Below are 10,308 nucleotides of genomic sequence, written 5' to 3' on the forward strand. Positions count from 1 at the left end.
TAGAGTCAGCTGATCTTTATTATAACCCAGGAAAAGACGACAAAACTATTCCTTTAAACTCTGGAAAACCACAACTACTCCTTTATTTCACTACAGGCACTGAGTCTTTGGAAGCAAGACCACCCCAGAGTACTAGCGCCTCTCCCAAACAGGCATGAGGAGTAACTAGCGGTTTCATCTGCTAAGGCACTTTGTTATCCAGGGCCTGCCTGCTTGTCACAGTTGCAGAACCGGGTGAAGGGAGAAGGCTGTGGTTAACTGTGAAGCAGATGCTATGGTGGTTTCATTAACTTAAAACTTACATAAGAGATTAAACAGAAGTCCAGAGCTAGTACCCAGGAAGTCACTGATTTAATGCGCTTGTGAATTAAAACTCAATACCGTTGATGGGTTTGCTCACTATAGCAAATAGTGGTATAACTGTTACCTCATTCTTCTGTAAACAATAGCACAGTGAAACTATTTTATGATTAGGCTTTTACAGCCAAATGAGTTTTATTGGAGTCACACCCAGGAAGGGTCGTAGTTCATACAGTTATGTTTGGACTTCAGACTTCAGGCTTGCTAATAACAGAGAACTCAACACCACGTTTGTTGAGACGATCAATCAGTTTTGTTTTGGAGAAGGCAGCTCCTGGAGAATACACACCACCTCTGTTAAGGAAAAGAGAAAAACATGACTGGTGCAGTGATTGAACTGACACCTTGTTTTGAAGTCAAAGATGTGTTTCTCTGCCTAAGAAAGAAAAAGCCGCTTTGTCCCATAGGAGAGCATACGAGGGATTTGGCAAACCGGTTATAGTCACAGGTTCATTTCTGCACCTATTCATTTCAAACTCAATAGAAATCATTCTGTTATCTGGAAATACAGACACTGATGCACTAGGTGCTACTAAACACCTGTGACTACATCCTTTCAAACTGTAAGGTGGGCAGATGAAGAGTAAGTGGCTTTGAATCAGCATGTGGTGAAGCATTTTTGTGGTAATGCAGAAATCCACAGGGTTAGGAGGTCTGTATTTTCAAAGAGAAAGTGCCCAGTAGGTTTAAGGGAGATCAAGCGGTTTGGCATGGGAAAGTACTTACTGTTTAGGCAGACAAGCTGCATCTTCCAGAAGAGAGAGAGCTGCCTGAACCATGGCAATTGGGGTGGCAACATAGCCAGGCTCTGACAAAATAAAAACCAAAACCAAGATTATATTCTACACACTGTATGTGGTTTACCTACAGCACGCTGAAGAATGATCTCTTTGGCAATGAAATAGCCTTCTCCATTTAAAACCAACTTTTTTACCTGGTACTCATTCCAAGTAGCTGATGAAATCCTTAAGATCTAATCTGGACAAATCCTGCTTCAAAGGCAGGGCTCTAACCACCCAACAGCCTTGAGTGACCACAGCGCAGTGACAGAGGGCTCCTCCTGACAGCAAGAGCTTTCCCCATCCCGTGTTTAAACTCAGACTTTCTCTGTGAGACTGCTGCATTCAGTGACAGCTCTAGGTATTTAAGGAAACTCAGCTTCATTAACTCCTTCCTGAATATACATTCTGGGTGTCTCTCCCCTCAAAGGAATGATATGAACGTAAGTATGTTGTAGCTAGAAATGAAACCATGCCAGATCTGATTTCAGTTTGCTCACAGCAGACTGGAGAGAAGCAAGCGTAAAGTCTAGGCTGTAACAACTGAAAACTATTAAAGCACTCTCCCTTTAACTGCTCTACTCCGCAAAAATGAAAATTGCAACAGCGAAAGGAAGGAAAGAGAAGGGCAAGAACGCACACAAATTGGCCATTTCAAAAAACGCTAGTGTCCAAGGTGACGCTCTGCTAAGGCTGCTGACTTTAACCCTCAGGAGTGCTTGCTGCATGGACAAAGGCATAGCAGTGGAACCATACACCTATTTTAGAGCAGAGAACGCAAGACAAAAGCTGTGAGCTGCTACTAACGTATGTACCTGGTCCTTTCACTTCAGTGCAGATCTTGACGTTTGGTTTGCCATTCTGGGGATCTTGCCCCTCGCTGTAACCCTCACCAAAAAAAGTCATTGTAAACGAGGTTCCGTCCATCTGCAGCCGACAAGACACATGGTCACCAAAACAGTAACTCCCTTGTATCAGGCAAGCACAAGCAGTAAATACAAGTATCTACCGTACCAAATACTATGAGCTATCTAAACATGAGCATAGTTATTTTGAGCTGTTGCTTAAAAGGTGCAATCCCATTAAATTTTTAATCACTTCCACTTTGTTGGAACTGTTACTGAAGTCCATGTATTCTCTCAGTGCTTTCAGTCCTGGGTTTTTGATACTCAGTCTCACTCTGCCATCACCTATGACAGGTTGAGTGCTGTGATCCGTCCGCATAAATACATCAGACCCAGCAACATGATCTGGTTTTTTCCTCCTATAAGTTCTACACACTTCAATGTGTAATAAAAGAAGGCATGATTATTTAATAGTCAAAGCTATCTGAACAGGCACACACAATGTGCACCTAGGAATTGTTTCTCTGAGGCCCAGCAGCTGCCTCTAGATCACTGTTCTACCGTTACCATAACACATTTATTCAATAATTGTGATGGAAAACAGTCAGTTACCTGTTTCTGAGTTGGTCCTTCCTTTGTGAAGCGTCCAGCAGAGAAAAAAGCCGGGTACTACATAATAAGAGGGGAAATGGAGGGAGACCAACAGTAAACTAGAGAGAAAAAAAAAAAAAAAAAAAAATCTACACACACTCAATTCTTTTGTGTTTTGATTACTTACTTTTGTCAGAAGTTTTCTTCCAAGGCTAAACTTCACAAGAAGAAGAAATAAAATGCCAGCAAACATCAGCTTGATAACAGAGCCAAGACCACCCACATTCACATAAGCGCCATACTGCACCTGAGGCAAAGATACACCTTCAGTGATAGAATTTACATGAAAATTCTTATATCTATTCATCTGTAAAAATAAATATCCCCAAATTAGGATGCAGTTGTTTGACACAACAGATAGCTGTTTAAATAGGGCCTTAAACAACTGTCTTAGTTCTAAACAACTCTTTGAATAATGCTTCACTTTACAAATCCTATGAGAAGACAGTATGAGGGAGCAAGCACAGTAAGTAAGAGTGGGAAACCTTAAAGATGTGTTTTGGTATCCGACTTCAGGCTTCTTTCCAGGTATCCTCCTTTCCTCCTCTTTGTGCTTTAGTTTAAAGAGAAACTGAGGCCTGCCTTTAGAATTCTGGAAGAGCAATAGCAAGCCTTGCTCCTTGGTAGTTTCCAAGTACATTTTTAGAGCCTTATCTCACCTTCATCCCTTAACTGATGCCTGTGATTCTGCACAGCTGTTACACAGATTGTGGGGGCTGATCTCTCAGGGAACCACAGAAAACAAAACCTAAACATCTCTTCCACCACCACCGCTTCACACTGCCTCTACTCTGCACGCCAGAGACCCAGGCGTCAAAGTCATCTCCAGATACAAGTGAGCAGCATATGGATTCTTTATCAGAATGCTGACTGCACTATACTGGCCTGACTAGGGTTACAGAGACTATGATGCTTGTGGAAGCTCTACTACTAAAAAAAGGCTTTGCACAGGAACAGAATTTAATGCATTTGTCATTCCCCAAAATCAGGAAGCCTACCTTTCAAATATTTCTGTGACTCAGGGCTTCTGTTCCCTACAAATACACACCCAGGAATCAGACAGCATGAGAAACCTACAAGAGACGCTCAAAACTATTCGCTAGCAGCAGGAAGTGAGCACATCAGGCAGAGTATCAAGCAGTATGAAACAGGCCAACACACCCAGAACCTGGGCCACGTCACGTCAGGCAGCTTCCAAAGGTGATCAGAAGGAAAAGCACGCTGTACTTCATTACTATTTACCCTGCTACAGAAACCCTATTACACAGATCTGCACTAAGAACACTTAATACATAAAGGAAGGATTTGTGTAATAAAGACATAGCATACTTGTAACTTACAGGTGTTTCCTGCAACTCTGTGTGCAAGTAACGCTGAGACCGTTTCACAACGGAAGCATCAGATCCCATGAATGGAATGCAGTACTGTTTGAATTCCTGACTGTAAAACACAAGTCCTCTGCAAATGGGGGAAAAAAAAAAAAAAAGGGGGGGGTCAGAAAAAAAGTCCTCAAGTGTTAATGTTCACGCAAACCGAAAGAAACTGATCCTAACAGCCCTACCAGTACTGGCTTTTTCTCAAGCATTCTTAGGACATCATCATTTCTCTCATTGAAAGCAAACCATTCCAAATTTATCCCTGGTTCCATGCACTACAGCAAGGTTGAATTCGATGACCAGAATAACACTCTTCTCACATTTCTTTCTTCTGTTCTACTGCTCGCTTCCGAAATCAAACTCAGAAGTTTGCCAGGCCACTAGAAGTCTCTTAGAACAAAGTAACTTTGAGACTCCATAAATGCTGGGTCATGTTCTTTTTTCAGTGAAATACGAGCTTATCTTCAATTCTATTAGATGAGCATCTATGTGTTCATATTATAGCTAAGTCCTAAATGCATCTTTTTAGTATTCAATGGTATGTCAACAATCTCTGTAATAGATACTGAACCGTTAGAAGACGGCATGTCTCACATCTTATGTTTCTTATACCTTCTTTTAAGTTTTGCACCAACTACTGGAACAGGGGTGTATCCTATCCTTTTACGAAGCTTCCTCAGGTTGTCTTGATCTGCGAGGCCATAAACAGCTGACTTCCAGGTCCCATCATGTACACAAGAACCCTGGTGACACACCATAAACCAGTCATTAATTCAGTATCAGAAATAATACAGTTTCACGTATTGTTTTCACATGTTTTCGTAATGGCCTTTAGAGTTGCCACATACGTGTATTATGATCACATGCATTGAAGTTATATTGAAATATGTATTTCAATACGCCATACACAATACAGCCAAGGTGGGTTATGGTGGCTGAACGCCAGGTGCCCACCAAGCCACTCTTATCACTCCCCCCTCCCACTCTGTAGGACAGGGAGGGGAGAAAGTAAGATGGTGAAAAAAACCCCAACCTCGTGAGTCAAGATAAAGGCAGTTTAATAAAGCAAAAGCCAAGGCCGCCTGCAGAAGCAAAGGAAAACAAGAGATCCTTTCACTCCTTCCCATCAGCGAGCAAGCGCAGCCGCTGCCTGGGAAGCAGGGCTTCAGTATGCATAGCGGTTGCTCCAGAAGACAAACGCAGTAACAAATGTCCCTCACCCCTCCTCCTTTCTCTTAGCTTTTATCGCCAAGTAGATGTCCTATGAGACAGAATATCCCTTTGGTCAGTGTGGGTCAGCTGTCCTGGCTGTGTCCCCTCCCGGGACCTTGCCCGCCCCCCGGCTGCTGGCTGTGTGTGTGGGAATGCTGGAGAGGCAGCCTCGATGCTGTGCCAGCACCGCTCAGCAGCAGCCAGAACCCTGGGGTGTTATCAGCACCTTCCTGGCTCCCAGTGCACAGCACGGCACTGTGGGGGCTGCTGCGGGGAAAATTAACTCCGTCTCAGCCAGACCCAACACTATCTCCACCCCTTATTCCATACAATTTGCATCATGCTCAGGTCCCACATAATTTAACACATAGGTATGCAATTCTCTCTCCTAACCATCCCATTGTATTTAATTCTCATTACTTAAATTCCTTCTTGTCAACAATTACAACTTATACTACAGACTTAAACCACCTTTATAGCCAACATACAGATTTATATATTCTCATTAACTGCTCTCCTCTGTCCTTTAACAGGTGGGTATTACTCTGCCATTCTATGGACTTCTGCCACTCCTCCAGATGTTCATAAGAACAGGCTGTGACTTGGGCTCCATCTGTCAAGATGGGTGCTCAGGACAGGAGAAGCAGCATGTTCAACTGCTGGGCACCAACACCAGCTTGGTTTAGGTCATCGTTGCACTATTTTAATAGTGTCCTTAGAATTATGACACTATTACAATTATGACATACACGTATTATCGTTACACGCACTAAACTGTAATGAAACACACACACCCCAAACAAAAAAAACAAACAGCCAAACACTAGGATTGCTGGCAACACACTATGTACCTGTTACTGTGTGCGACTCCTTCCCACATCTCTGCACAAACTTAAGCATCTCTTCATACAGGTTAACACAACAAGCTTTAGGTCGACAGACAATGCAAACCAACCTTAAAAAAGGGTGCTTGCTTAGGATACTTTTATTAGCTCCTAAAGAATAATGTTCTTGGACTCATGATCATCAAAGTACTGCCAGCTCATTCCTTCGTCTGAATTAATGTCACAACATTTACTCTAATAGGCTATGGTGATGTTATCATAAATACCTCCGAGTCTCCAAGTAGGTATAAAGCAACTAACCTCAGGCCCAGACTTCACCGTCAGAAAACTTTCAACAGCAGTTAAGGTACCTTTAAGGGAGGAGAAAACATGACTTGGCATATGCACTCAGTTCACAAAGCCAGAGCACGCTCTGCTAGACTCAAACAGCCAGCCACTGACACTGGCAGTTGAAAAGGCAATCTCGCATCTTTTTCTCAAAGTAAAATAAACATAAGATGAAGTTCCGCAGCTCTTTGAGTTAGTAAATACCAAATTTCTCATGTAAAGTACTTCAATAAGGGTCACAAATATTATCTTTACCCACTACAGTTTTCATTTGTCATATCTAGTTAGTGAGATCATGTAAGTAATCAATGAAAAAAAAAATATTATTAGAAGCCATATTTAAATTTTCTCCAAGTTTCAAAATAAAGGGTGACATTGGCTGTGAAGACTGAGATGGGCTTACAGATTTTGGTAGACCTTAACTACAAAAAGACCCCAACCAACCAACCCACAAAAAGCCTGAAACACACAAGGTATCCTAAAACATTCCATTTTCCAACAGCCTGTGTTTTGCAAAGAATCCTTAGTTGGGATGAGCAGCAAAACAACTCCTCCAAATTCTGCTTTGTTCTGCTTTGCTCAGTTCCTTCAGAGACTGTAAAACTACTTGTAGGGGCAAATTTCAGCAGAGGAAGCAACAAGGTGGTAATAACCATAAAGTCAAAATAGGAAGAGATAAAACCCATCTGTATTTAAAACAAGTATCAGACAGCAGATCATAATCCCATGAACAACCAGACACTCATTTCCTTGCCTCTCCCTCCAATCGGATCCAGATTGAGTTTTCTTAAACTGAAAAGTTGATGATACACTCTAATGTAAAGCAATCCCACTTAATAGCAGTTTTAATGGTACATACAAGCAAAGCACTTGCGTACTCTTACTAGCCCTTCCAATGTGAAGTCAGACCTGATGAACAAACTATCCTCATTTGAGATTAGGATCGAGTACTATTTGCATAGAATTAAATCATCTCACATCTTTTCTTGAATATATTTGCCCTCTTTCAGTTACTGTCTAGCAGCCCCTAAAGAAAAAGGCACCGTGTGGCACCACCTACTGCACTCACCCAGCAGCTTCTTGGTGCTGACGGTAGGAAAAACTTCGGACACCCCATCACCCACCGATTTTCGAGCCCTTTCCTGCAACCTTGCTGGACCCACTGTCTCTTCCCTATGAGACCCTGGGCACACGCGGCAGTGCGCTGAGGCTTGCCTAGGGACACCCACAGCCGGCTGCTGGGACCTGTGGGCTCTGTTCTCGGTCAGCAGCGTTGCCTGGAACCCCTCCTCCACCCAATGACCAGCTTTGTCCAGTCTAATGGGAATACGATTTACTGTTGAAGTTCTGTCTACTGGATTTGGCTGAAACTGGTCAGCTGGTGAAGGCAGGCAAAAAGAGACAGAAAAGAGCTTCCATGTACACACAGCAGCTTTAGGAAGCGAGGTGAAGGCATGACCTGCCCTTCTTTTTCAACACAGGGTCACGCTCCAGTCACTCACCTTTCAGCTTGTCTCTGGTGTACAGGACTCCCATATCAGCTGGTATAGAGTCAAAGCCACAGCTGCCAATGACATATACTCCCTTTTCTGCTGCTTTTTCGTTATATTTCAGGTACATTCCTTCCAGAAACTAAAACACAATCAGAACAAGTATTTTAAGCGGAACTCTGGCCATACTCAGTATTAGCCATTAGCATTTTACTGTCACATTATAGCACCCTACATACGGCAAACCACTTACAGGCATCTTTAAGACAGATACATATGATTCTTGTTTTATGGCACAAAAGTGTCACAGCAGGGCAGCAGGATGTGAGCTACACCAAACTCCTACATGGCATCACAACTGAGACTTGAAGCAGAACTCAAAAATTTTTGCATTTCTAGAGAGAACCAAGAGGCTCTCGCCTGAGAGTAGGAAAAGCATACAAGGAATACACAGTAAAGGTTGTTAAAATAACGAAGGCATCTGAAAAACCATAGCTTAGGAGGCAGAAGTCATCTTCACGTTCAAAAGCGTGAGCAGAAACACAAAATGTATACCACAGAGACTCCTTTGATGGATCCTTGGTATAAGGCAGCATTTTTCCACTGTCACGTACCTGGGGCTCTCCGCTGATGTCGATGCAGCTCGCACCATTCTCAACACAAGCTTCGACCACGGGCTCTCCAAAGAACCTGTACTGTAGTAAGGCGAGAACACCGCACGTAGCAAAATAAACCCCACACCCCCCAACTCACCCAGCGTGCTTGACTTAACAAATGTACCCACAATAAAAGCAAACACTGGGTGGCTATTCATGCTGCCAAGGGGGGCACAAACGGCACAGCACCAGTGGGAAGGAGGAGCAGCACAGTTTCATGGCCCATAACAGTCTGTGGCACTGACAACCCTATTTTGTAACATAAAATCACCCAGGCCAGTTTAAGACAGCCCGTCTCACTTTATGCTTCCTCCACTCATACTAGTAGCACGTTCCCTGCTTAAATACTCTTGTAAGACGGTGCCAGGACCCGGCTTCCAGCTCATCCTTCGACCCCCTCCCCCAGTTTCAAAGGGGCCAAGGCCTGACCCAGCGGGGTGGGGGCTCCTCTCCCAGCCGCTCCCACCCCAGCACAGCTCGCACCCACCCCGGCCCGGCCCAGCGCCCCTCCCCACTTCACAAACCGTTTCTTAACGCTGCCCGTGAAAGACTTAAATAAGAAACAGGTAAAAAAACAAAAAAAAAACACCCAACCAAAAGCGCGCGCACCCACAGCGGCCCCAGCCCAACCCCCACCTGCCCCAGCCCGGCCCCGCACCGCTCCCAGGGCGGGGGCTGCGGGGGGCGGCCGGGCCCGGCCCGGGGGGCGCCGGGGGAGCCCCTCCCGCCCCGCACTCACCGGGCCCACGCAGTTGAGCACCAGCCGGGTCTGCCTCGCCACGGCGGCCAGCGAGGCCGGGTCGCCCGCGTCGCACAGCAGCACGGCCACCTCCGCCGCCAGCGCCGCTCTGCCTGCGCGCCGGGCACCGCCGTCACCCGCCGCGCCCCGGGGCCGCGGCCCAGCCCCGCCTCGGCCCGGCCGCTCCGCCCGCCGCCGCCACGGGACACCGGCCGCGGCCCGGCACCCCCTCCCCGCCGCGGCCCGCACCCAGCCGCTCGGGCACGGCCCATACCGCCGCCCGGCCGCCGCCCGCACCCAGGCCCCCGCCGCGGCCCGCACCCCGTCACACCCCCCCGCCGCCGCCCGTACCCAGCCTCTCGGCCGCCCGCACCCCGACCCCCGGCCCGTCACGCCCCCCCGCCGCCGCCCGTACCCAGCCTCTCGGCCGCCCGCACCCCGACCCCCGGCCCGTCACGCCCCCCCGCCGCCGCCCGTACCCAGCCTCTCGGCCGCCCGCTCCAGCACCGCCTGCAGCTTCTCCCGGCTCCGCCCGGCCACGGCCCAGCGCAGGGCCCGGCCGCCCGCCGCCCGCGCCACCTCCTCCACCACGAACTGGCCGGTGAAGCCCGAAGCCCCGAACACCACCAGCTCGTAGGGCCGCTGGGGCGCCCCGGCCCCCGCCCCCGCCCCGCCGGCCGCCATCAGCACGCGCCGCAGTGCCGCAGTGCCGGCCCGCGCCAGGCACCGGCCGCTATCAGCCGGCCCCGCCCCCGCCCCGCCCCCCCGCCCCGCCCCCGCCCCGCGCCGCCAGGGGGAGGGGCACGGGGCCGCTGCGGACGCTGAGGGGGGCGGAGGGGACCCGAGTGGGTTGCTGAGGGGGCGGAGGGGGCCGGGGGGGGTCTCAGGTGAGCTGAGGGGGCAGAGGGGGCCGGGGGGGTCTCAGGTGAGCTGAGGGGGCAGAGGGGGCGGGGGGGGGCTCAGGTGAGCTGAGGGGGCTGAGGGGGCGGGGGGGGGCTCAGGTGAGCTGAGGGGGCAGAGGGGGCGGG

The 10,308-nt window shown here is 48.1% G+C and overlaps 1 protein-coding gene across 1 annotated transcript; it reads right to left on the reverse strand.

Annotated features, from left to right (window-relative positions):
- On the reverse strand, positions 1-10,001 carry SCCPDH (saccharopine dehydrogenase (putative)). Its single transcript, XM_037392598.1, has 12 exons — positions 9,760-10,001; positions 9,281-9,393; positions 8,500-8,580; positions 7,898-8,027; positions 6,369-6,418; positions 4,624-4,754; positions 3,976-4,093; positions 2,763-2,882; positions 2,597-2,653; positions 1,955-2,066; positions 1,087-1,168; positions 1-654 (listed from the first exon to the last, which is right to left on the reverse strand). The coding sequence occupies exons 1-12, from the start codon at positions 9,962-9,964 to the stop codon at positions 549-551; spliced, it is 1,305 nt and encodes a 434-aa protein (XP_037248495.1). The 5' UTR covers positions 9,965-10,001; the 3' UTR covers positions 1-548.
- Positions 10,002-10,308: the final 307 nt, after the last annotated feature.

The sequence above is a fragment of the Falco rusticolus genome, chromosome 6 (genome assembly GCF_015220075.1).
Source record: "Falco rusticolus isolate bFalRus1 chromosome 6, bFalRus1.pri, whole genome shotgun sequence".
NCBI lineage: Eukaryota > Metazoa > Chordata > Aves > Falconiformes > Falconidae > Falco > Falco rusticolus.

Excerpts from the sequence above, each read along its gene's own strand:
- SCCPDH (XM_037392598.1), bottom strand. The coding sequence starts at position 9,964 with ATGGCGGCCGGCGGGGCGGGGGCGGGGGCCGGGGCGCCCCAGCGGCCC. Across the intron at positions 8,028-8,499 it reads ACATCAGCGGAGAGCCCCAG|TTTCTGGAAGGAATGTACCT; the intron begins GTACGTGACAGT and ends ATTGTGTTTTAG. Across the intron at positions 1,169-1,954 it reads CACTGAAGTGAAAGGACCAG|AGCCTGGCTATGTTGCCACC; the intron begins GTACATACGTTA and ends TTATTTTGTCAG.